This window comes from Talaromyces marneffei, chromosome 4 (assembly GCF_009556855.1).
Source record: "Talaromyces marneffei chromosome 4, complete sequence".
NCBI lineage: Eukaryota > Fungi > Ascomycota > Eurotiomycetes > Eurotiales > Trichocomaceae > Talaromyces > Talaromyces marneffei.
In genome coordinates, this window is record NC_072351.1 from 255,289 (window position 1) to 277,086 (window position 21,798).

The following is a 21,798-nucleotide window of genomic DNA, read 5'->3' on the forward strand; positions in this document are numbered from 1 at the left end:
TGATTATTGATTTCATTAGAATACATATCATCGTCGATCCCATTCCCTTTCACCTGCCCTCTCTCTTTTATGCTCCCTCTCCCTATCTCTTCCTGTCTTCCTACTTTTCCCACCTCGGTGTACATATTCTTTCTCTTTCTCGCGGGGATCAATAACCATAAGAGAATCCGCATCCTCTCGGTGCTCCTTTTTCCAGTTCAAGTCTTTACCCAATGTATCCTTGCCAAACTGCAAACGATGCGACATCCAGTCTGTTGAGTCTTCGACTTGGTCTTGCTCTGTGGGTCCATCGGCGTTTTGGTCCCAGTTTTGACAGGATTGGCAATTTGCAATAAAGTGTAGATCGCATAATTGTGCCTCTTCATCTTCAGCCTCTTCTGGTGTTTGGGCGTTGTCATGGGGTGTCTTTTTGGTATCATGTTTCTGTCTAGGGTCTGGACGACTTTGAACGTCGGAATGTTCGAGCTTTTCCTTGAACGCATTGAATAACTTCAATGCTTCGGCCTCAGCCCCATTCCTACCTCCGCCATTCATGGCAGAACTACCAGGTCGCTTGCGGCCTCTGATAGAAGTTTCCGGTATCATGGCCTCTAGTGCAGACTTCTTCCTGCCCGTCTCTGTAGGAGCAGTTATATCCCGCCGCATCGATGCCTTGAGAGACGCAATCTGCGCATTTGTTCTTTCCAATACTGACTGTCTTGCAGCTGGAGGCGGAGTTAGAGATGGTGATCTTTCTGGTTCTTCCGGATCTTTCACGGGGATTTGCGTATAAGGGTCTGGGCTTTTAGGTCGTGATTTTTGTACATGGTTGTTTGTAGGTGGGAGACCCGTAGAAGATTTGAGTCGTTTCGCCGGTTGTTTCTCTTCTGTAATGGAGCCCCTTCGCTCTACCGAACGAGTCTTGGGATCCAATTCTAGCGACTCACCAGCTGAAACGAGTTTGGTGTTGAATTTAGGTTTCTTCGACTTGATAGCAGATATATCCTCCCCATCCTCCCCTTCCTCGCCTCCGAAACTAAGCAACGTCTTGGCGCCTTTTGTCTTTTTTTTCTTCTTAATCGTGACATTACCCTTAGCTGGCTCAATCACCTTCGCAACCTTTTCCCTCTTCTTCAACTTCCCCTCAAACGGACCCATCTCTCCAACCTCACACCCCGTAACTTTCACCGCAAAGACAGGCCGATCCGTGCCCTCCACCAACTCTGCTTCCGCAATCTTAACCACATTATAAATACTATCACCTTCAATCCTCCCAAGCATTGTACATTGTCCATTCATCTCCCTCTCCGTATTCGCCAAGGTAATAAAGAACTGACTCCCGTACGTCCCATCTTCGCTTTTCGCCATCCCCACAAGCCCTCGCCGATTGAATCGTAGTCGACTGTGTATCTCATCGCGAAGAACCACTTTTTCGTTCGGGTCGCGAGCTTCGGGGTCATATTCGAATTCGGGGTCTTCGAAGATTGAGGAGCCGCCCGACCCGGTGCCCGTTGGGTCGCCACCTTGGATTACGAAGCCGGGGACAATGCGGTGGAAGACGGTGTCTGTGTAGTACCCATCGAGGCAATGTTGGATAAAGTTTTTGCAGGCGAGCGGTGTTTGTTTTGCGAAGAGGGAGATGTGGAGAGGTCCGATTGTTGTGTTGAGTGTGACCGAGGCGGTTGGTGGCGGTTCGGTATTGTAATGTGAAGACATGGTGAGTCAATTCTATGAACTTTATAGTCTTTATATTATGTGCTTTCGAGAAATATCAAGAATACCGAACGCGATGGGCGTTCGGCGGCCACTCCGCGAGCGACGTTTGAAAACAGGCCGAGGTGGTTCGTAAACGTCAAAGTTCAGACTAGTATGTTCGAAAGGGATTGTCAGATTTTGGCTCTCGACTATTGAAGGAGTTAGTCGCTAGGTGTCGATACAGAGGTTTGCAGGCAGAGGGCAAATGGTGAGGTCAACGGAAGAGAAGCTCCGATCCGATGGGCAGCTTTTATTGACTTGGAGGTGGTAGCCAATCGTATGCTGTTTAAGGATCTAATCTTATCTGATCAGCTACCACCATTTCATCTACAAAGCACAATTTATATTGGATATTCATTTAAATGCATAGCTTTATTATTATGAGAGCGAGCCAGAGTTTGCACCGTATCTAATCTAAGGAAAAGTGCTAGCCCAGGAGGAACCATGTGGAAAATACGCTGCACAAATGCCGCCCATTTTAAACGCTCAAATCGAAGAAAGAACAAGAAGCAACATGAAAAGCAACTGCTAAACGCTAATTTCAACAGTCTATACCATCAACACCAGGAAATGTAATCAGAAATTAGACAGGAGAAAAAAATATGTGATGCATCCTTGTTGACACTGAAACACTAAAACATCTCCGGCTCATCTTCGGTTGATACTATAGGATAAGAATAGCGATTGTACTGGTTTTGAAATCCATTCCGTGCATAGGAAGTAGACCGTCGACGGATGTGGCCGGTGTTCAAACCATTGCGCATGCGTTGTATACCGCTTGAAGGGGGCGTAGTGCTCTGGACGCCATTTGTGAGAGGCGTGTATTGCTTGAGCCCATTTGCGAGTCCATCATAATTCGTAGACTTGGATGGGGTATCTAGGCCATGCCCGTTGACAATGGTAGGGTCTCGGATGCTATTAGGGGGCGGGGTGTCGTTGATTTCGTACATTGTTGGTGAATCGAGCTGTGGACTAGCTACCAAGCCGTTTGATGTATGATCAGTTACTGTATTTCTATAATTCAGATGATCCGATTGCTTCTGATAGAAGGATTCATGTTTCGAAGGATCTGTGTTGACTAGCGACCTCGGGCTGGAAGAAAGTCTGTCCAATCTATCACGAGATTTGGTTCGCCGTAAGGATTTTGTTCTCATCGTCGAGGCTCCATTAGATTGCGGTGCCTTGGACAGCGGTGATGAATCCGAGTTACTTGAAGCTTTCAAGAAAGGGGAGGGACGTCGAATTGGTGTTCCCAGAGTGGCAGCCACGATGTTCGACGCAATAGCGCTATCTAGAGAAATCCTGACGTTGATAGTACTTTCTGTATTGTTGCCATCGTTACCAACAGGCCCTCCTCCATAGTAAGGTTCACCGCGCGGCCATCCGCGTTGAAATGGCGAACTGGCTGGCCAGACCCGACCTGTGTTTTGGTAAGAAGGGTAGTACGTTGGCTGAGACGGAGGATACTGGTACTGGGGATATCCTGGGTATTGGGGGAATTCCGGGATATAGATTGGTTGCGAGTCATTGCTATTGCTGTTATCACCGGAAGGAAGCGATGACTGTGGTGGATTCCCCGGATTGGATATATTCGTGCCATTAGGATCGTTATAAACCCCGTCAGGAGACACCTAGAAGAGTCAGCATCATTCTCACCAAAATGCAATAGCGGATGAACATACATTTGACGAGTAGGTACTACCTGGCATATTCACGTAATCATCTAGTGATTGTGCCAAAGTAGCAAAATTGAAGCCTTTCTCTACGTCATTGACAGGCGTAAAGCGTTGTCCAAACTCTGCCCGAAAATTGACGGCCCGTTTGTGTAATGGTTGATAGTTTGGTCTATTAATCCACCAAGCTGGGTACTTTCCATACCAAGCGTCAATCACTGGATCGATGTCGAGTTTGAAGGCAATTTTGGTCTCGGCGCTTGGTTTTTGGATCAGCATCACGAAAGTGAACTCCCTGGGCAAACCAGATCTCTGAAGATTATTCTCGCTAAGTGACCAGACGACTTCACCATCTTCCACATCAAATTCCGGCCCGTCGCGACTCCTCAAAGTCCGACATGAACCTTGAATCTTCATCATCTCGTAGATCTTATATGATGCGCTTTTTGTACCTGACGGGCTAAGTGAGGCAGAAACTGGGCTTTCAGATATACCCAGAGATCCCGCCAAGCTGAATGTCCATTGCAAGGTTTCGGGAGAAACGGCGCCATAGATCAGATGAGGCGCGTGCATTAAGAATTTGGGGTTCTCTTGTGGATATGGATATGGATTTTCAGTACTAGGGCCTAGAGGAGAATTTTGAATCGTCACCTTGATCGTTGCAGATTTGAATCGATGTTTGCCCGAATCACCAGGATGCAACACAAAGTTGACAGCGAGAAAGTCGACATGGGGGATTTCTGGGTCGGAGGTGCTCTTGCTGCTGAAGAAACCATGTTGTAGACGTTCTGCATGTGCAGTGACGTAGGCGTCGCCAGGAAGTTTGCGCTCATAGATGCATCTTCGATTGACCAGCAATCGCCCATCTGTCATATTAGGGTCCGCTATTTTCTTTGTGGTAGGCCTGCTGGCCCCAGTCGACGCAACAGGGGCAGTAGTGGTAGCTTTGTTTTTGTTGCTTTGAGATTGCGAGTTTGGGCCCAAAGTCGCGCCTAAGGAGCCTTTCTTTACCCCCAACATCTGCGCGAATGCTCCGCCAGCGGAGACTCGTACCTTTTATAGTGCTCAGTGGTTAGTCAGTACTAGTCAGGTAGAGCTGAGGTTTACGTCAGAAAGCACTTGTATGGCTCTCAGCCGGACAGTTTGTCGATCGCTTGGCGCCTAATCTTGTGATTCGTGACCGAGTCACCGTATCCGCGATAGGTGATGGCCAACCTATTATGGTCTGAGATTGCGAGGCATGTCACTTGGAAGTTCATTTTCTTGGAGAAAACGAAATGAGAGGAAAGCAGAAGGAAGAAAAAGAAAGAAAGAAATATGAAGTCAGTCAGATCAGACACGGCACGAGGCGAGACGATGCAGGGCGTTGTACGGAGTACCTAGCTGACGCCCAAGTTCCTTCCTCAAGTTCCTTCGCGGCTAGTCCAGCCTCAGCCCGCTCCTGCCCGCCAATCGCCAGGTCACATGGCCCCCGCTAGTCCCTGCGCTCGGGGGGCACCACCGCCTATCATCGTGACTCTCCGGCCTGCCCCTTCGTTTTACTTTCCTCCTTCTTACCGTGTCTTTTAAGGCTGACCTTGTCAATACGAAACCCCACGCCCTTCTTACTGTGACAACGCAATTGAGTTGCTATGATTGGCCACTCGGGTTTCTGCCTTTTCAGCTCGGACATGATTCTTCGGATTGTTCGTATGTAAATTGCGTTTATGATGCATTTCATTGCCAACGGAAAGGGACTCGCAGCAAGTAAATTAGACAACCACGTTTGCTGGAGGGCTCATCCAAGGTACGAATAGGCACCGCAAGTTAGGAGCTACCGGTACTGATAATAGACTCGCTGCCCGTCATGCTCACACCAGTCCAAGTGCAGTCGGAGCAGCTTCCGTCACCACACAGGCTGCAAATTTCCACGGCGTCGCTCTCCAGAATTTCCTTGGACATTGTCTATTGTTAGCTTAGTGATGGGTACGCCGGTTGTGGGAGTGCCAGTAGGACTGCTCTTTCCCTAGTCCTGTTCGATCACAATTCCGTAATCAGTGGTTCTAGACGAGGTGAGGTCCTTGTAGGTGACTCCAGTAACTGAGCCAGTGAGATCGCATACAGTCTTGATGCGGACACCTATGATGATTCTAATGATCGTATCCCACGATGTGCATTGGAAAGAACAACGCCCCGTTTGCTCAATCAGCGATTGTTGAGCTTTCAACAGTGACGTTAGAGACTATGTTGTCATCTCGTTCCATCAACCCAGTGTCTGTCCACCAGAGCAATAGCCGCCGGTAAAAGTGATGTTCGAATGAGCGTTAACTGTTGTTACACGTCAACTTGATTGTCATTATTCGACTAGCTACTGACAGCTCCAGAGTTGATGGCCAAGTAATCATTTTGATTATAGATAGTCGCACCGGACCTAATAATCCTTTCTCCGACATCGAAAGCATTAGGTAGGGCTTGCTGCGCTACTGTCACCGCCGTCAGAATCATCGATAGTAATCTCAAAAGTGTCAAGTCGGTCAATACTGAATACTTGAACAGGAAGTTCAGAGCGCATGTCATGACATGAACTCGAGCTGCCTGTTCAATATACTGAGTTGAGTCTTAGGGCTTTGCATGTCCAACCCTAATCGAAGGTAACACAACAATACGTAGTTAACAATTATGCTTAAACGGCACGCGACAATCCCACTGCCAAGTCTACCGTATTGGCAATCCGGAAACACGGCTGTCACCGACGAGCTTTGACATTTACCTAGGTATGCATCGCCATTATACTTATCAATTGTCATGGCCTCCGCGATTCTCCACTGTCGTGCTCGTTCTGATTGTGAGTTAGACTGCGTACTCCGTAGTCAAAGTCAATCAGATAACAATGCCAAGCGATGCAAGATAGCCAACCGGAAGATATTCGGAGATACATCGGAGCTTGCTGAATCCTGATTGCCGGATTGACAAATGACATCCGCTAACTACGGTGGTTAGTTACCGTACATGTATTTGTTATTCTTCAGAGTCCAGACGAGTCCGGGTTGACTCTACGACGTACCCCGCGTGCCATGAAGCACTTGGTCAATAGATCCGAGGCCAGACCATCTCCGAGGGGGGAAACATTGAAACGAGAAAGCATTTCCGCGGATGCCGCTAAAAATGAAGAGAAGCCATTCGTATTTTTGATCTTAGTGCCTGTAAAGTGGATCTTGGTTCTTACTACAGAGTGCCGAGTAACTTAAACTTCTTATCGAAGGATAAGATAGTAGTGGTCATGGATCTCTGCTTCTTAAGCAGCCTCTGCCCCTCTTTCCTCCCCTCATCCGTTCTTCTCTACTCTCACAGTTTGGTTGACAGTAATCAGATAAAATGCATTACAAAAACAATCTCCTCGCCGCTGCGGCTCTGGTCCCCGCCATCCAGCTCTCTGCTGCCGAGACTATTCTCGGTGCTTACGTCTTCCACCGTCACGGCGACCGCACATCCAAAAGCACCCCGCCCGCCTCCCTTACAGACCTGGGATACCACGAAATTCTCGCTGCAGGCAGCAAATTCCACGACCGCTACATTGCCGATGGTTCAGCTACTCAAATACTAGGCATCCAGAGCGAGACTGTCAAATTGTCTCAATTGGCCGTCAGCGCACCTTTGGACAATGTCCTCCAGAACTCCGCCGCCGCCTGGCTCCAGGGCCTCTACCCACCTGTCGGAGGCGCATCAAACCAGACCCTTCGCAACGGCACTGTTGTCGAAGCCCCCTTTAACGGATACCAGCTTATTCCAATCAGTATCACTAACTCCGGCGGCGGAAGTGAAGATAACCCGTGGCTCCAGAGCTCTTCATCCTGTAACAATGCCCTGATCAGCAGTAACGAATTCTTCAGCTCGGATATTTACATGTCGTATCTCAACTCCACCATGGATCTGTACAAGAGCGTGGCTCCTGCTGTGAATGCCACCTTCACCGAGTCCCAGCTCAGCTTCAAGAATGCATACGTTATCTGGGATTTGCTCAATGTTGCCTTAATCCACAACTCAACTACAGACTACCCTGCGCTGAGCGGTGTGAGTAACGAGACTATGCATGAACTTCTCGTTCTCGCTAATATTCATGAATACAATCTCGCCTACAACGCTTCTAGCACCGCACGTGCCATTGCCGGTGCTGAGCTCGCCAGCGAGGTGCTGCTCGCTCTCAATAACACCATCACCTCCAGGGCCAAGGCTCGCCTCAACGTCCAATTCGGGGCATATGCTACTTTCCAGTCTTACTTTGGCCTCGCAAACCTCCCCGCTGCCGACCCTATCTTCTACGGCATCCCCGATTATGCATCCAGTATGGTCTGGGAGCTCGTCACCAACGCCACTGTGACAAACGGCGTCTTCCCATCGACCTCCGAGATTAGCGTGCGCTTCTTGTTCAACAATGGCACTTCAGCAACTACCACTGACCTAACTGCATACCCGCTTTTCGGTGGCTCAGAGGTCGAACTCCCCTGGTCCGACTTTGTGACTGAGACACAGAAATTCGCAATCTTAAACCAGGATCAGTGGTGCCAGGTTTGCGGTAATACCACTGGTGTGTGCGCGGCCAGCACTGCTTCGGCTTCGTCTTCATCTCCCTCTGCGTCGTCAGGCTCGAGCAGTGAATCCGGCATTTCGAATGTTGTTGCAGGTGTGATTGGTGCCATGGTTACGCTTGGAGTTATTCTTGGTCTGGAGGTTCTTGCTATGTTGCTAGGTGGAATGAGATTGGTCAAGAAGAAGTCGTTGGCTGCTTCGGCGGATGCTGAGACTGAGAGCGCTACTGTTGAAAAATAAGAGAGACAAAGACGAGGGTGTAGCTAATGAGCGATGAATTGTGCTTGCCGCGCTTATTGCGGTTATGAGATTCCCACAGCATTGGAGATTACTGGTCTAATTTTAATATGAGAAACTCCAGAGAATCTATGATGAATTAAATTACTATTAAAATTTGTTTTATCATTGTGGAAATTTGGAATTTCTCTTTAATGCAAAGCCCCAACAGTCATTTTGCTTCATGACAATTATGCGGCGACCTCAACTTCATAAAATGTAAGATTATAATTCCATCGCTACACCCTTATCACCCATCAACTCACACCCATTCCTGATAACCCCTACCAAACCTCCCGTCTGCACCATCTCGCTCCCTCCACCAGACAACCGCCACTCCACCTCCGCTAACCCCTCCAACCAACTAATTCGAGTCTGAGCGGGGACTTCTAGCGTTTGTAGCTGCTCACCTAGCGCGCTCAGGATATCCGCTAGAGCGAGACCTTTGCTCATTTTGAGGGTATTGATTGTGTTGAGGCATGATGTTACGTCGCTGGTGGATAGGAGGGTGGTCATGATTTCGCGAATGTCGGAGGGATGAGGGGCAGCGATGCAGTTATAGATTGTGTCGTCGGTGATGAGTTCGTGTTCGGGCGGTGGTTGTTCTTTTGGTGCGTTGCGCATGGGGAGGGGGATGCCTTTGGGTGTATGTTAGCAATTAGCTTTTCTTAGGTCTACGGGTTGGGTTGACATACTGCTCGCGTGACATGCTTGGAGGACGTTCAAGGCCCGTCGCATATCGCCTTTGCTTAATCTCACGAGACTTTCGATTGCTTGGGGTTGTATTCGCACATTCTCGGCTTCAATGACTTTGTCCACCAAGGACCGAATATCCACTTCTTTCAACGGACTGAACCGGAATCTTGTACATCTTGACAGTAAAGCTGGCGAAAGCTTGTGTGTGTAGTTTGCAATAATACAGAATCTCGCATTGGCGGTATATTTCTCCATGATCCGTCGAAGCGCCATCTGCGCAGTAGCAGTCATCGCATCGGCTTCGTCAAGAATAATCAATTTAAATGCTCCTAAGGAATTTTCCTTTGCGGGTGCAGCTACAGAGAAGATTTGCTTCGTGCTTGCGAATGTCTTAATTTGTTCGCGGACCACATCGATACCTCTGTCGTCTGATGCGTTGAGCTCCAAAACCATTTGACGCATGTTTTTGCTGCCGTAGATTCGTCGGGCGAGGGCTAGGATTGTGGTTGTTTTTCCTGTGCCGGGTGGGCCGTAGAGGAGGAGATGGGGTAGTCGCTGAGAAGTCAGCTACTTCATGGAAAAAAAAAATTCAGCAATAGCCTGACATACATGTGAGTCGATGAATCTGTTGATGGTGGCTAGTATATCCTGGTGTCCTTGAACCTCGTCCAGCGAGCTTGGTCGGTATTTTTCGACCCTATCGGCCCGTTAATAGTCTTCTTTAGGGGTAATTAGTGTCGTAACATACCATGGTAAGTTGTCCTCGGCTCCAATAGGTAAATCAGCAACAATCTTCTTTCCTTTGGTGTTGGTGTTATCCGAGCTAAATTTCATAGCGGTCTGCGCCGTGGAATCCATATCGACATCATCGTCGTAGTCTGACATTTTGATTTTGTCTCAATAAAATTCCTTGTCTCTGTTTAAATGACGATCGAATATCAGGAACTGTTGTGAGCGTATCTTAGCTGCAATTGAAAAAGAAGACCGTCGTCAAATAGTTTGACGCGTAAAGGCGGCGGACAGCGCGTAAAGAGGTTCTTTCGTGGACAGTGATTTAAACTAACCTATTACGGCTAGCTCAATGTAGCTATATGGCAGCCTTCAGTTCCAGGCACCAAGACAGTCGTTCCGGCCCTCCGCACCTCAAACAGCTCCGTCATAACATCAGCCTATTTTAACTAACAACTCTACCTATACAACTTTCCTCAGATAGGCTTTGTTTAGAACCACAAGTACAGTACAGTCGCTCATTTGGCCTTACAAAATGCCTGTATGTATATCGCAATCTTCCCGCAATTGACCGCAAAGAACGTCTCATACTCACCATGCATTAGGCATACCATTCAATCTTCCTCGACGAGGCCGAGCTCCCAGTTATCGGTGCGCAACCCCTTTCGAGCCCTGGAGATACTCACAAACTCGAAAAACTACACTACCAGTCTTACGGCAATATATCTAACAGAATCTACAGGAAACTTCCCCCTCCTCCCTCTGCGCACTCGCACTCGTGGCCCCGCATACGTCCTCCCCGCGCTTCCTCCCTCAGAGTCCGACCTCGACATTGACCCCAATAGCGAATCGTATGACTGCATCGACGAGATTCTCTCACTCTTCCGCGCAAATGTGCTCTTTAGAAACTTTGAGATCAAGGGTCCCGCGGACCGCATGTTGATTTACGGTATATTGTTTCTTAGCGAGTGTCTTGGGAAAGTGAAGCCTACTATGACAGCGAGAGATGCTGAGAAGGTATACTACTCACCAAGACGTCTTATGGAGATAGTTAATGGTGAACTAATGTGGTTAGGCATTGATCAATGTTGCGCTGGAACAATTCGCAATTCCGGGCGATGCCTCGTTTCCGCTGAACCAAGCCTTTGAGCGTCCACGCGACCGACAAGACGCCGAGCAACTCCGACAGTGAGCTAGACCAACATCTCATTTTTGAAATTATGAACTGGCTAACGGTTGTAGATACCTCTCCCAAGTCCGACAAGAGCTAGCTATTCGTTTACTTATTAGATTATACCCCGGTGGTGAAGGTCCTTCCAAGGTTAGTCCTTCCACCTCTGACTTCTGTAGTAATACTGACTGTGTATATAGTTCTGGCTTAGTTTTGCAAAGAGAAAGTTCATGGGGAAAAGTCTATAGATGTTATATGTCTGTTGATATCAGTACTGGGTAGCACCAATGTGATTTTAGTTGTTCCGTATATCTAGTCGTGATGCATCATTGCACGTTCCGATTGATTCCAGTGTCTATTATACAACGAAATCTTCTCAACTATCTAATATATTATGCAGTAATGGGCGTCGATGCATCCTCAGGCGTGTCAATATCCCCAACGTCCAATTTCCGTTTCTTCCGACTCGAAATTCCGCGCGCTTGAACCTGCTGTGATTGTGGAATGGCTCGAATACCATGGAATATGTATCCCTCCGCACCGCCTCGGCCAGTCATCAATGGATGCGTCCGACCCGGGAGAACCTGCCACTCCCTGACCCTGGATGTCTGAAGCATAGGCGCTAGTACTAATGTTGGATCAAGGGGGAATTCCGATGATAATTGTGACTCGATGGAAGGGAGATCAACGTCCATATTTTCGGGATCAAGGCTTCTACGCTCTTTTTCGAGATCGGCCTTCTTGTAGATGTATGCTGTGCGGCGAGCTGTGGAGTATTGATCCATTAAGTTTGTGAGCGGTTCGACTGATGGCGAATACACCACAATGGGGGCGCCACCGTTAAGTAAAGGAACGAGATGTTTCAGTACGGAATCTGGATCCATTACACTGGCCACAATAAGGCCGTCGTATCCACCTTCGCGTATCTCGTCGACGACACTCTTGACTCGAGCCCACCTCGCATGCTTCCGGTGATATGTTCCACGTTGTCGGGGTTTGTAAGTCTTCAATGTCGCATCGTCGACTTCCTCTGGTTTTTCGGAGTATATGTTGTCGGCTTCTGGGTCGAGTATCTGAAGCCAGGTTGCCATTTTTAGATGGTCAAAGAGGGGATGTGATTCGTCGGGTTCTTCCGCTTCATATCCAAAGTATTTCAAGAGGCTGAGGTTGGGTTGTGAATGAGGGTGAATGACTGTAATTGTGTTTTGTTTAGCGGTCATGGGCTGTTTTCTGATACGTTGTTGGTTCTGCGGTTTTGCTCCTTGTGCTCCCGAGGTTCGCTTCTTATTCGCTTGACCTGGAGCTGCCGTCGTCTCTTCTGATTTTCCATTAAGGCCCGACTCGTCGTCGACATCTTCGTTATCTTCATCGTCTTGCGTGGAATAAAGTATACCCATTCTTTCCGCCATAGCAGCAACGACAAGACCTCCTGTATCATCTACAACAAGATATCTGCCGCTCGGATCCATATTCTCTAGATTCCCACTATGATGGACATTGCCCCAACATCCCAACAATCCTATCGATTCCTGGCGTAGTTCCATTATCCTGCTTGCTTCTTTTTGCTCGAGCATATATTCTGTCAAAATATTCACATCTAAAGGCACGATCGTAAACCTTTTCAGGTACTTTTTTTCTTTGCGCAGCTTATATTTTGCCAGCGAGAATGCCGTTTTCTTGTCAATCGTCGAGTGAGATTCTAATAATTTGTCGATAATCTCTTTCCCCGCACCTGTAGCATTCTGCTTCAACTCTTCAATTTCTTCCCATGTCAGAGTCTGTGCTGATCCATCATCGTTGATATCGCGATTCGTGCGTATGGGTTGTTGTTCTGTGTTGCCTGGGTCTGCTTCCTCTATCATACCGTCCGCTTCTGCGGAACCTTCGCTGATGAGAGCTTCCGCATGAAGCTCAGCGGCTGGGACGACGCGCAGACTGTACCCATCTTCTTCCGATTCATTTGAGAGCTCATAAGTCAAATGGAAGGGTCGACCGAGGATCTGGTTCGTATAGAAACTGCCATATTTACCGAGTAGGATCGTTCTGCATGTCACACCTATTAGCCATCTACTCAGAGTGCGGAAATTTGCGAACTCACGTGTTGGGCGTAGCTTTCACCAGTTTGTACATGTCGGATGACAGCCGTATAGCCACCCATTGGTCTGGCTGTACAAGCGAGTCCATATTGGTAGCCGAGGATTTCAGTTTTTTCAGCCACGAGAAATGGGAGCAATGAGCTTGGTTGTAGACTCAAACCATCGCCAGCAAGCACTCAAAAAAAGTTGTTTGCGGGCAATCGCATTTTCTGATTGGAGAATAACTTGCCCGACCCCGGGAGAAGAAGTTGTTCCGCTCCGGATAAGGATTACCATACGGTACGGCTTAACAGCTTATCTGGCTACCATTTTGGTTGAGATGTATGTAATGGCTGGTAACACTATTGCCTAAGCTCTACGGGGCTCCATTCTCCCCGCGTTATGACATCGTCTTGGGGGCTTCACTCGCTCTCTTGGATATCTTCTCTGCCTTGGAGTGTGCCTACGGAAAACATGGCAGCCTATACCAGGGCCAAGTAATTCCACTCTCATAATTGATTCATTCACTTACTCAATGATTCTTTGTACATACACCTGTCACCCGGAAGTTCCCTGTGTATAGTGCTCGCTGCTCCCATCACACCGTCCTACATACTGGAGTAATACGCTCGGATCTCCGACCTTTACGACGACCTCTATCCCGAACTATCACCGGTGACTCGCCACCAGAAAACGGAGCTCTGACTGATATAAGCCATCTCATGCTGTCAACATACTACACCTACATACCGGACTCTAATACCGGACTCTAGCACCAAGCGTTTGTTGATCGCTGAAAACCCCAAGATTATATCATGCCCATGGTGCTCCGAAAAAATCCACCGCCTGGAATTCATGTTCCATCGCGAGCCAGAAACGGTTCGGATCCTCGATCGCCTGTATCGCGAAGCTCTACCTCACCACGGTCAGCAACTCATCAGCAGTCTTCCCGAAAGGACAGCTGGGAGCTTGATACGGACTCTATATATTCACCCGACCTACGGACCTCTCCGGCGTTCGACCTTATGCCTCTTGAAGAAGCGCAAAAGTCTCCGGTGGCGAGCAGTAGCCCGTGGGAAGACGAGCTTGTAGAGCGTCCCGTTGGCATGGCGCATATTACCGGAGCTTCACAACAGATGTCAGGGAACCCTAGTCGTGCAGCTTATCAGCACACAGGCTCGAGTATACAATCCGGTGATGATGAGTACCGGAAACCGCCGTCGGCTGTAGAATTAGGGACGTCACCACAGTGTTTTCGCTCAAACAACCCATTCTTGCGTGCTCGAAACCCAAGTCCAAGTCCTTGGGAAGATAATAGTCAGCGAGACCAGTTCCAATTTCAGTCAGAGCACAATTCATCACTACCGAATCTGCGTCCAGATCTTTCTGAAAGAAACAGTCAGAGTAAGTATTCCGTGTAACTATTCATGACTATTGTTAAATGCTTACTTTACAAAGCCTCAGGGATTATCCCCGTGACAGCCCGCTTGTCAATATTCGACCAACCAGTAGATCCCTGGAGTCCGCCTAGTCAACAGCAAGATGGAGGAGTAGCCCACCCTAATACCGCGGTTACACAAGCATCGTCGGACAAGGAGAAAATGCCCTCCACGGAAAGCAGCACTGGCAACACATATACTCTGAACCAAACCGAACAAGAGTGGGATACGAAGAATCACTGGCAGGAACTATCATTGCGCCCGGAATCTGCCAATGTGACCAATGCATCCTCCTCACAACAGATACCACGAGCTTCATCGCCGCAACTCATCGATCTCGAGGATACCTCAACGAATACCGAAGTCAATCCATGGTCTAATGAAAAGCGGCCAGATCTACCTCCAAAAGACAAGCTCGAAAATCAGCCGCCAGCTTCAGAACAGCTCTCCTCCACACCGCACTCCCTGCCGCCAATGTCTGAAGACGAGTTGAAAATTTTTCAAGAGAAACAAGCAGAAACGTATGCGATCCGGCACATAAACTGGATCGATTTTACTGGGCAGTTGCGTGAATCTCCTGTGCTTGTTCAGAGCCGAAACGGACCATGTCCCCTTCTTGCTCTTGTCAACGGACTCATTATGCGTTCTGATAGGAAAGCACAACCGCCGATAGTTAGGGCATTGCAAACCAGGGAGAACATCTCACTTGGGTTGCTCATCCAGGCCCTATTTGACGAACTGGTTACATATTCTAATGAGGAGCTTCCTGATATTGAGGCTCTTAGTCGGTTTCTCACTATGTTGCACACCGGAATGAATGTTAATCCCCGGCTCACACTTGGTTCCCCGACCGCACTAGGATCGTTTTTTGAGACTAAGGATATCCAATTGTATGATTCATTCAAGGTACCTTTGGTTCATGGATGGATTGCTGAACCAAAAAGTGGCGTTCACGCCTCCATGGTTCGAGTTGCTCAGTATTATGAGGATATTCAACTACTACAGTTCCGCAAAGAAGAATTAGAAGATCGTGTATTTCGCAACGGGGAAACGTTGACTCCTGAGGAGGAACTTCTGATGCACGACATTCAAACTATTGATCAATTTGTGAATATCGAAAACACAACACAACTGACTGACTTTGGGCTTGATCATTTGAGTAAAACGCTTCCACCAGGATCAGTGTCTATACTCTTTCGTAATGACCATTTCTCAACTCTCTACAAACACCCACAGTCCGGACAACTCTTTACATTAATCACGGATGCTGGCTATGCTGACCATGCAGAAGTTGTATGGGAATCGCTTGTTGATATCACAGGCTCCAAGACTGAATACTATGCTGGCGATTTCAGGCCAGTCGGCCATGGTCCGTCTGCTCCGGGCCCTACGGAACCATCCAATCTTGCCTCACAACGAGCATCGAGCCGGAGCAATGTCGCCACAACCTCTTCAACGCCATCACAACACACCACCGAACAAGAAGATGCAGACTATGCATATGCCCTATCTCTTCAATTCCAAGAAGAGGCACAACAACAACAACAACAACAACCAAACTCTCGGTCTTTCTCAACCAGGGCAGCCAGCACGGCTGCCCGTAACACAGGGCCAGCACACCGATACTCTCAATCCACCGCTTCAGGATCCACAAGCCGGCTCCGTAACCCTTCTGTGTCATCTTCATCTCTCCAATCCCCTCCTCGCAGAACCAACGAGAACAACAACTTGCACAACATAGCTCAAGACGCACCAGGCGCTACCAATAACGATGAAGACATAGCGGACGACGCACCGCCCCCTTCATATGATCAAGTAGCCCGCAACAAGGCCGTCGAGATGCGAAACAGGCAGAATCACCCACAACAAGGCCTAGGTCTCAACACGGAGTATGGAATCCGACGAGTCCAACAATACCCCGGCACACCTGCTACGTCAACCAGTCGACGACAACCATTGCAAAGCGTATCGGATCGAAGGACACAAGCAGCTAGAGACAAAGATTGCATTGTTATGTAGAATTGACCATCATATATGCATGTATGACTTATGACATGAGTAGCGCTTCTTACTTGGAGATTTTCTAGGAGTTTTGGGTTTGGATTGATATTCTTCATAGCGCGATTTTTCATAGACCTACGTATCTATGTATATACAATGCAGGATCTATCGTATTTTGACGTTCGTTGTTCCAGAAACAAAACCATATATTATTTATCTAGCTCGAACCTCGCTTCGGTATGTAGGTAGTGTATAGACATGGCGCTTCAGTCCAGGGGAGTAGTAGCCAGGATTAAGCCTCCATATAGGAAAAGCATGTTTATGCATAAAGGATGGAAATAAAAATCGATACTCCGTATCTCATTAGTTTGAATTTAACCACCCCTCCATGCAAGAAAACCAGTTGCGCCGTGTTTCTTTTAGTCAAGGCTCGTAAGTGTATTTCATATCGTTTCAGATCAATGCTGTTTAAGAAAAAAAACAGAAAGTTGTCTCCCATATATCAAGGTATTTTGTATGTTCAGAATTCAAGCCCTCCTCTGCCTCTTTGGGCTCTGTATGTTTACATCGGATGTGTTGCTTGTGTTGAGGCCTTGGTAGTTCTCATCTGCCGTGTTCGTGGGACTCGTTTCTTCGCTATCGGTAAGGGTTTCGATGATACGGCCCGTCTCGGGGGAAGCGCCGCTCTTGTTGTTGGTGCCGTTACCGGCTACAGTAGCACCTGTATTGTGGTTGCTTAGATCGTCATTGCTGAAACTGGGTTTGATGTAGTCCTCGTAGTTATCGAAATAGCCTGCACCGGCACCCGACGTTCGAGCAGTGTCACTGAATAGATCCGTGTCTACAACCTCGTTGCCGATATTGTCAAAGTTGAAGAGATCATCGTTGGTAGTTCGATCTTCGGCAGTCGCTCGATAAGCTTGAGAAGGTACACCAGTCGTGATATTTGTCGACGTGTCGCCAAGATCGAAATTTCCTTTGTTATCCAGATCATTGTAGTCCGTGAAATAATCATGACTGTTGAAAATCTGATCGAGGTCAAGAGAGGGAGGGGGTACGTGACCATCCTGAAGTCCTGGTATCTGACCCGTCGGGCTTAATGGTTGTAGCAAATTGGTAAGGTTCTGGACAGAGCGGTCCTGTTCTGCTTGCATCTTCATCAAATTGTCAATCTCATTACGGGTATTTGCAAGTTGAGCAGTGTAATCGACTGGCATTGGTGGAGGAGTAGGAGTGACGAGTGCGTTGTTGGAAGAAGCGATGGTCGGATCAGTAACGGTCGTGTCACGCGCTATCTGCCGCAACATGTCTGCCCGCTGTTTTGGCGTGAGTGCCGAGTTACCACCGGAGGTTTCTAGAGAATTGACGATGTTAGGAAAATCGGCAAAGGTCGTCGGAGTTCCATTGGCTGCATTGGAAAGTTGAATCATGGACATGATATCACGTTGTGGCTTGCGCTGATCCTGTGAGGGTCGTGAGGGAGCGGTTGTTGGGGGACTGGTGACATCTTGCACTTCTTCAATAGTGTGTGACGGCGTACTGCTTTGGCGGGAATATTTACGATTAGAGACTGTATCATAATTGCTGGCAGCTGGAGACAAGGTGGTCGCACGATTATTCGTCGTGTTGACCTGTGGAGGTGCTTTCAGAAGTAATGGCTGTTTCTTAAATCTGGGTGTCCCAGACGCGAGATCGTTACCTAAAGTGCTTAAGGCAAAGTTATCACCCACATCAACAACGTTACCCTGATCTTGAGATATAATTCCGGAAAACGAATTGGCAATGTTTTGCGGACCATCATGCCCTTGCAGGCTGCGATTGTAAACAGTAGCAAGGAAAGTAAGGATTGCGTTGATGGAGTTTTCGTGGCGGCTGTGCTGTTCTTGGAAATTGGCAGCTTGAGCATATAATTGTTCATGCTCGCGGCGTAATTTAGATATCGTACTTGAGATAATCTGCTGTTGCTGGCGGATGGTCTGAAGCTCACGGTATACTCCAGCTAATTGATCTTTAGGCATGACATCATGTCCATTGGTTATCGCAAGCTGACCGCCAAGTCGGGGGCGTTCGTCGCGGCCGATGTCATCAACCAAGTCGTCGGCATCATGCTCATCGCCATCCTCAGTCTTGATTTTAGCACCTTTACCGCCCTTGCTACCTTGACCAGGAGCGTTCTTGGGCTTCTGAATAAGCCAAAGAAGATCGGGATGGCCGCGTTTGAAGTACGGATTGGCGTATTCGCTCGGGCTCTTGTTTTTCCTCTCGCTGGCTCGCATCGAATTGTCAGATAGGCCGACCTTTTTATGAAATCCATACATGTTCAATTGGCGCACGAAAGAGGCGTATTTGTTATGTTTGAAAAGCTCTGGAATAAGCCTGCGTGCAAACTCGTCTTCGTCCAGCACAATAAACGAATTTCCGTCATCCGACCACCGAATGAAATCGGCATATTGTGGTTCATCGAGGAAACTAGATAGAGCCAACCGTCAGTAAGATTTCCCACTATATAACAGCTATACCGTCAAAACTAAAGCGTACCTTCGGAGCTTTTGAACAAAAGGCGGAATCTGCTTTCGTTTGGCTTGAGCCTCCCTCTTCGCAATTAGCGCTCGTTGTTCGAGTTCTGCTATGCTTTCTCCCCATCCATCACCGCCACTCTCTGGAACAGATGTAGCAGACGATTGCTCAAAGGCGCGGTTCCGGTTCATCAACTGGTTGATTGGTCTTCTAGTGAGCTGGCTGGAGGATTGATTTGTGGGTACTGGAATGTCCTGGTTGGCGGCGGCATATGGCATGGTAGTATATGGGGTCGTATCGATAGGAAATGGTTGCGCGACGCCAGCAGCAGCATGAGGATCTTGACCCCATTGAAGGAATTGGTCGTCTGAAAGTTGATTGGTGGTGTCTGTGTAACTTGGGATGGACCCAATAGGCGCATGCACGACAGGCGATGTTCCTGGAGCAGGACGCTTGCGAGTCGGTACTCCTTGAGAGGCCATTTTAAGTGTTCTTGCGTGGTTGGCTTGCGTCAATCTTGCTGATGAGGTATTCGAAGACAGAAGAGGACCCAAAGGTCACTCTCGAAGAGTTGGTTTCTTCACTATCGTGGCCCTATAGCGTGACGAGGCTGTAGGAGTTGATCAGGCAAAAGCCGCTCGCAACCTTGAACTATGTTGATATATGCGGCGCCAGAGAGCGAGAACAATCACCAATGTTCTGAAGTGCGCGTTGATATGGATTATGTGAGGGTATCGCGGGTGGGGGCGCTCAAGTTGACGCAATGATTCGTGGATAGTTGAATACAATAAACGGTCGTATTCAATCGGAAAGAATTGTGAATTGCATAATAGCCTCTCAAGGTAAATATGAGGTCAAACGCGTGGTATGGTAGGTTTGGGTATTGTTCGTAGTCGGCGAGATGGTGAATCTAGAAGCCTGGCGATGAGCGAACACCAAGGCGGGCAGAATAATGTTTCTTGATGGATCACGGAAGGCAATGACTGCAAAGTGGCATATATGGGAGGTGGAAAGGCAAGCTAGTCGTCAAATTTGATCGCGACAGTCGAGGGAGGGGAGAAGTTAATGTCTGTTGCTTGATTTTGGATGGTTCCTGTACTCCGTAATCGTAAGTTGTTTCTTAACTTCATGATTTCATCCCGCTCCGTAATTGGAAGTCACAGTGTAATTGGAACTTTTGGAAGTCGCGGCGCGGCCTGACCGCCAAATGGCTCGTGTACTCACGTGATCTATTCTATTTTAGGTTTAGTCTCCTTGGATACATTTTACGTACATACTCCGTACGTAGTTAAGTTATGTTACTTAAATCCACCACCCCAGCCTTGTCAATCAAATAATGCTAGCTTTGGACGATGATTGTAAAATCGTCCTTGGAAAAGTCTGCATCTGATAGAAGGTGTATTGACGAGGGAATATCCTCTGACTAAAGTTTGTCGGATGAAAGTATGGTTTGCAGCATGTTTTTTTGTTTCTTAGTCGCCTTGCTGTGTGATTTTATATATTATCGTATCAATCTCCGATGTTGAGATTTCGATATGGCCGGCTCAGATCGCCTATTGGAATTTGGTAGAGCCACTTTTGAACGCCCACTACGAATTACGAATTCCTTATTCCACTTTTAGCCTTCTAGTCAATCCTATAAGCTATATAGCTCCAATTGAGAAAGTCGGTGATGTGACGTTGCGTTGGTTGACGGGAGTGATCCCGTGACGCAATGATAAATAAATCTCCAATTTCAAGCTCAAGTTCAACTTCTCATCCGTCAACCTCACAATTTCACACATCGCTTGATCTTGGACACAGGCAACAACTATATCGGATATTAATGGCAAAGACAACAACTAATCTACTCAAGATGTCAACTGGAGGTCTGCAACTTCGACCAAATGGTCTGACCCCTCCAACACAGATGCCCACATTGATCTACGGGACGGCTTGGAAAAAGGATCGCAGTGCAGAACTGGTATATACAGCACTCAAAACCGGGTTTCGCGCAGTCGACACTGCGGCGCAGCCGAAACATTATCGCGAAGATCTAGTGGGGGATGGGGTCAGAAGAGCGATTGCTGAGGGCATCGTTAAGCGCGAGGATCTTTACGTTAGTGCTCGGAATTATCTATCCACCCTAGAGGATTCATCACTAAACAGACACCAAACATATTGGATCAACAGATTCAAACAAAATACACACCAGTGTCAGGACAAAATCCACATGACATGCCATATGATGGAAGTCTTAGTATAACGGACCAAGTCAAAGCTTCAATTCACTCGTCTCTCCAGAATTTTCGCATTGCAAAAGATGATTTGAATGCTGTCAATGGCACCTATATTGATACACTAGTGCTCCACTCACCGCTACCTACCATTGTGCAGACTATAGAGGCCTGGGTCGCCGCTGAGAGCTTTGTGCCGGACGTTATACACAACCTCGGAATATCGAATTGCCCTCTTCCGGTACTGAAAGCACTCTGCACTTCGCCTGAGATCAAAATTAAGCCGGCTGTGGTTCAAAATCGCTTTTATGCAGATGAAGACTACGACGTGGAATTGCGCTCGTTTGCTCGCGAAAATGATATCATATACCAGTCTTTCTGGACACTGACCGCAAATCCAGAGCTTGTCAAAAGTGAGCCGGTACTGCAGCTTTCTGAGAAGGCCAGAATCAGTGTCGCGGCTGCTTTGTACGCTCTTGTGATCAATCTAGGAAAGGTTTCGGTGCTTGACGGAACCAAGAGCGAAGTTCACATGGCAGAAGATCTCAGATTGTCTTCAAAAGTTGAGAGATTCAGTGGAGAGCATGAGCAAGAATGGCAGGATCTGGTCAGCAGCTTTAAACTTCTTATTGGAGAACTAGCATGATCCATTTAAGTGATACCACTAGGACTTTATACAATCGCATTCACATTGCTGCCGAATAT

At 47.8% G+C, this 21,798-nt stretch overlaps 9 protein-coding genes across 9 annotated transcripts; 4 read left to right on the forward strand and 5 right to left on the reverse strand.

Moving 5' to 3' along the window:
* Nucleotides 1-27: 27 nt before the first annotated feature.
* EYB26_005153 (uncharacterized protein) lies at nucleotides 28-1,695 on the reverse strand (the record flags this gene model as incomplete). Its single annotated transcript, XM_054264443.1, has 1 exon — nucleotides 28-1,695. One exon carries the CDS (start codon nucleotides 1,693-1,695, stop codon nucleotides 28-30), a length of 1,668 nt encoding a protein of 555 aa, XP_054120418.1.
* Nucleotides 1,696-2,366: 671 nt separating this feature from the next.
* On the reverse strand, nucleotides 2,367-4,427 carry EYB26_005154 (uncharacterized protein; the record flags this gene model as incomplete). The annotated part of the gene is made up of 2 exons (XM_054264444.1): nucleotides 2,367-3,365; nucleotides 3,417-4,427. 2 exons carry the CDS (start codon nucleotides 4,425-4,427, stop codon nucleotides 2,367-2,369), a joined length of 2,010 nt encoding a protein of 669 aa, XP_054120419.1.
* Nucleotides 4,428-6,761: 2,334 nt separating this feature from the next.
* EYB26_005155 (uncharacterized protein) lies at nucleotides 6,762-8,213 on the forward strand (the record flags this gene model as incomplete). Its single annotated transcript, XM_054264445.1, has 1 exon — nucleotides 6,762-8,213. The coding sequence occupies one exon, from the start codon at nucleotides 6,762-6,764 to the stop codon at nucleotides 8,211-8,213; it is 1,452 nt and encodes a 483-aa protein (XP_054120420.1).
* Nucleotides 8,214-8,474: 261 nt separating this feature from the next.
* EYB26_005156 (uncharacterized protein) lies at nucleotides 8,475-9,830 on the reverse strand (the record flags this gene model as incomplete). The annotated part of the gene is made up of 4 exons (XM_054264446.1): nucleotides 8,475-8,887; nucleotides 8,945-9,500; nucleotides 9,555-9,642; nucleotides 9,694-9,830. The coding sequence occupies 4 exons, from the start codon at nucleotides 9,828-9,830 to the stop codon at nucleotides 8,475-8,477; spliced, it is 1,194 nt and encodes a 397-aa protein (XP_054120421.1).
* Nucleotides 9,831-10,209: 379 nt separating this feature from the next.
* EYB26_005157 (uncharacterized protein) lies at nucleotides 10,210-11,093 on the forward strand (the record flags this gene model as incomplete). Its single annotated transcript, XM_054264447.1, has 6 exons — nucleotides 10,210-10,215; nucleotides 10,280-10,325; nucleotides 10,417-10,691; nucleotides 10,750-10,862; nucleotides 10,917-10,995; nucleotides 11,046-11,093. 6 exons carry the CDS (start codon nucleotides 10,210-10,212, stop codon nucleotides 11,091-11,093), a joined length of 567 nt encoding a protein of 188 aa, XP_054120422.1.
* Nucleotides 11,094-11,237: 144 nt separating this feature from the next.
* EYB26_005158 (uncharacterized protein) lies at nucleotides 11,238-13,029 on the reverse strand (the record flags this gene model as incomplete). Its single annotated transcript, XM_054264448.1, has 2 exons — nucleotides 11,238-12,888; nucleotides 12,944-13,029. 2 exons carry the CDS (start codon nucleotides 13,027-13,029, stop codon nucleotides 11,238-11,240), a joined length of 1,737 nt encoding a protein of 578 aa, XP_054120423.1.
* Nucleotides 13,030-13,735: 706 nt separating this feature from the next.
* On the forward strand, nucleotides 13,736-16,378 carry EYB26_005159 (uncharacterized protein; the record flags this gene model as incomplete). Its single annotated transcript, XM_054264449.1, has 2 exons — nucleotides 13,736-14,324; nucleotides 14,379-16,378. 2 exons carry the CDS (start codon nucleotides 13,736-13,738, stop codon nucleotides 16,376-16,378), a joined length of 2,589 nt encoding a protein of 862 aa, XP_054120424.1.
* Nucleotides 16,379-16,887: 509 nt separating this feature from the next.
* On the reverse strand, nucleotides 16,888-19,359 carry EYB26_005160 (uncharacterized protein; the record flags this gene model as incomplete). The annotated part of the gene is made up of 2 exons (XM_054264450.1): nucleotides 16,888-18,829; nucleotides 18,899-19,359. 2 exons carry the CDS (start codon nucleotides 19,357-19,359, stop codon nucleotides 16,888-16,890), a joined length of 2,403 nt encoding a protein of 800 aa, XP_054120425.1.
* Nucleotides 19,360-20,732: 1,373 nt separating this feature from the next.
* EYB26_005161 (uncharacterized protein) lies at nucleotides 20,733-21,739 on the forward strand (the record flags this gene model as incomplete). The annotated part of the gene is made up of 2 exons (XM_054264451.1): nucleotides 20,733-20,975; nucleotides 21,050-21,739. The coding sequence occupies 2 exons, from the start codon at nucleotides 20,733-20,735 to the stop codon at nucleotides 21,737-21,739; spliced, it is 933 nt and encodes a 310-aa protein (XP_054120426.1).
* Nucleotides 21,740-21,798: the final 59 nt, after the last annotated feature.